The 1,377-nt window shown below is 38.4% G+C and overlaps 1 protein-coding gene across 1 annotated transcript; it reads right to left on the minus strand.

The window, feature by feature from the left end:
* Positions 1 to 8: 8 nt before the first annotated feature.
* LOC134249523 (uncharacterized) lies at positions 9 to 435 on the minus strand (the record flags this gene model as incomplete). The annotated part of the gene is made up of 1 exon (XM_062731860.1): positions 9 to 435. A coding segment is annotated over exon 1 (427 nt), but the record flags the coding sequence as incomplete, so codon positions are not given.
* Between the last annotated feature and the right edge of the window lie 942 nt (positions 436 to 1,377).

The following is a 1,377-nucleotide window of genomic DNA, read 5'->3' on the forward strand; positions in this document are numbered from 1 at the left end:
TTACGTACCAGCTATTCTCCTGAAACCTTCTTTAACTTTTGTTGCCATTTCTCTGACAGGAAAAGAAATGTATGGTCTGGCAAAAACAGAAACTATAGCTGAGGCAACTGCTTTGACAGATCTGCCTACGGACGATTCTGAAATCCCGAGACTGTCCCCTACCAGACGGAGATGAGCCCCTGTCGCCACAAAACGTAGGAACAGCAAAACTTGGAAGAGAGGGGATATTGGACTGTTCCTGTTAGTGTCAGTTTTGAGTTCCATATGGAGTCCATTGACTAAAAAGTTAATCGTAGCGGGTCGGAATCGATAGCGCTGAAAAATCTCCTCCTCCTCCAGCGTCTCCAATGGGTTGCTCCTGTCTCTAAACACTCTTGGTCGTGGTAAAGCATTCTGTCTGCGAAATCTTCTTCTCCTTCTATGCACAGCAGCCATTTTGGATGGTTGAGAATAGAGTTAAGTAACCTTTTTTGTGTACTCAAATATTTAAGAATAAAACTGAATTTGAGAATTTTTTTATTACTCAAAAGTTTTATGGCGGCGGCAGACTCTGAGAATTTGGGAGTTGAGAAAATTTTCAGTCTGGAGAACATTCTCAGACTTAAGAATGGTTTATGTCGGTGGGGCCAGGGTCCGCCGTTATAAAACATACTTAAGTCTGAGAATGCTCTCAAGTCTGAGAATTTTCTCAAATCCAAAATTCTCAGACTCAGCCACCGTCATAAAAAGTTGAGAAAAATAAATTCCTTAAACTCTGTTTTATTCTTAAGTTCTCAGCTAAGTATTCTCAAGACTTTCAAGAGTGGAGAATTCCTTTGAGAATTCTCAAAGTTTTATGCCGGCGGACCCTGATCCCACCTCTGATGTTTTTGAAGTCCGTGTTTTTTTTTTTTTATTGTTTTATGGGGTTTTGATCTTGAATACTGTTTGTGATCTCTATATGTTTCATGCATGACACGTATACATGTACGTGTTAGTCAGCATTTCAAACCTAAAATGTTACATGTATACTATACATGTAGCAGTACTGTCTAATTGATTGATTGTATGTTGTATAACCTATTTGAGATTTTTTTTACTCATAGAAACCAATGCCAAAGAGGGACTTCAATTTTAATTAAGTAATGAGCGTTTTCTATTGCGCTATCACCTATTGTAACATTGGATCTCTCCTATTTTTTTAAAATCTAATCCAAGAGATCCGTGAATTTCACTTCTAAAGCCGGGAAAGGCACTTCCAATGTTTATATGTCTTAAGTTGAACGTAGAACGTTGAACCTAATTAAACCAGAGCTGAACCCGGACCTCCTGATCATGACATGAAGTGGCCTTTCTTGTAGTAGCTCTCAAATTTTACCCATTGTTAAGAATCATATT

The sequence above is a fragment of the Saccostrea cucullata genome, unplaced genomic scaffold, assembly GCF_032062105.1.
Source record: "Saccostrea cucullata isolate Sc308-1 unplaced genomic scaffold, CSIRO_AGI_Scuc_v1 ctg18748, whole genome shotgun sequence".
NCBI classification, from domain to species: domain Eukaryota; kingdom Metazoa; phylum Mollusca; class Bivalvia; order Ostreida; family Ostreidae; genus Saccostrea; species Saccostrea cuccullata.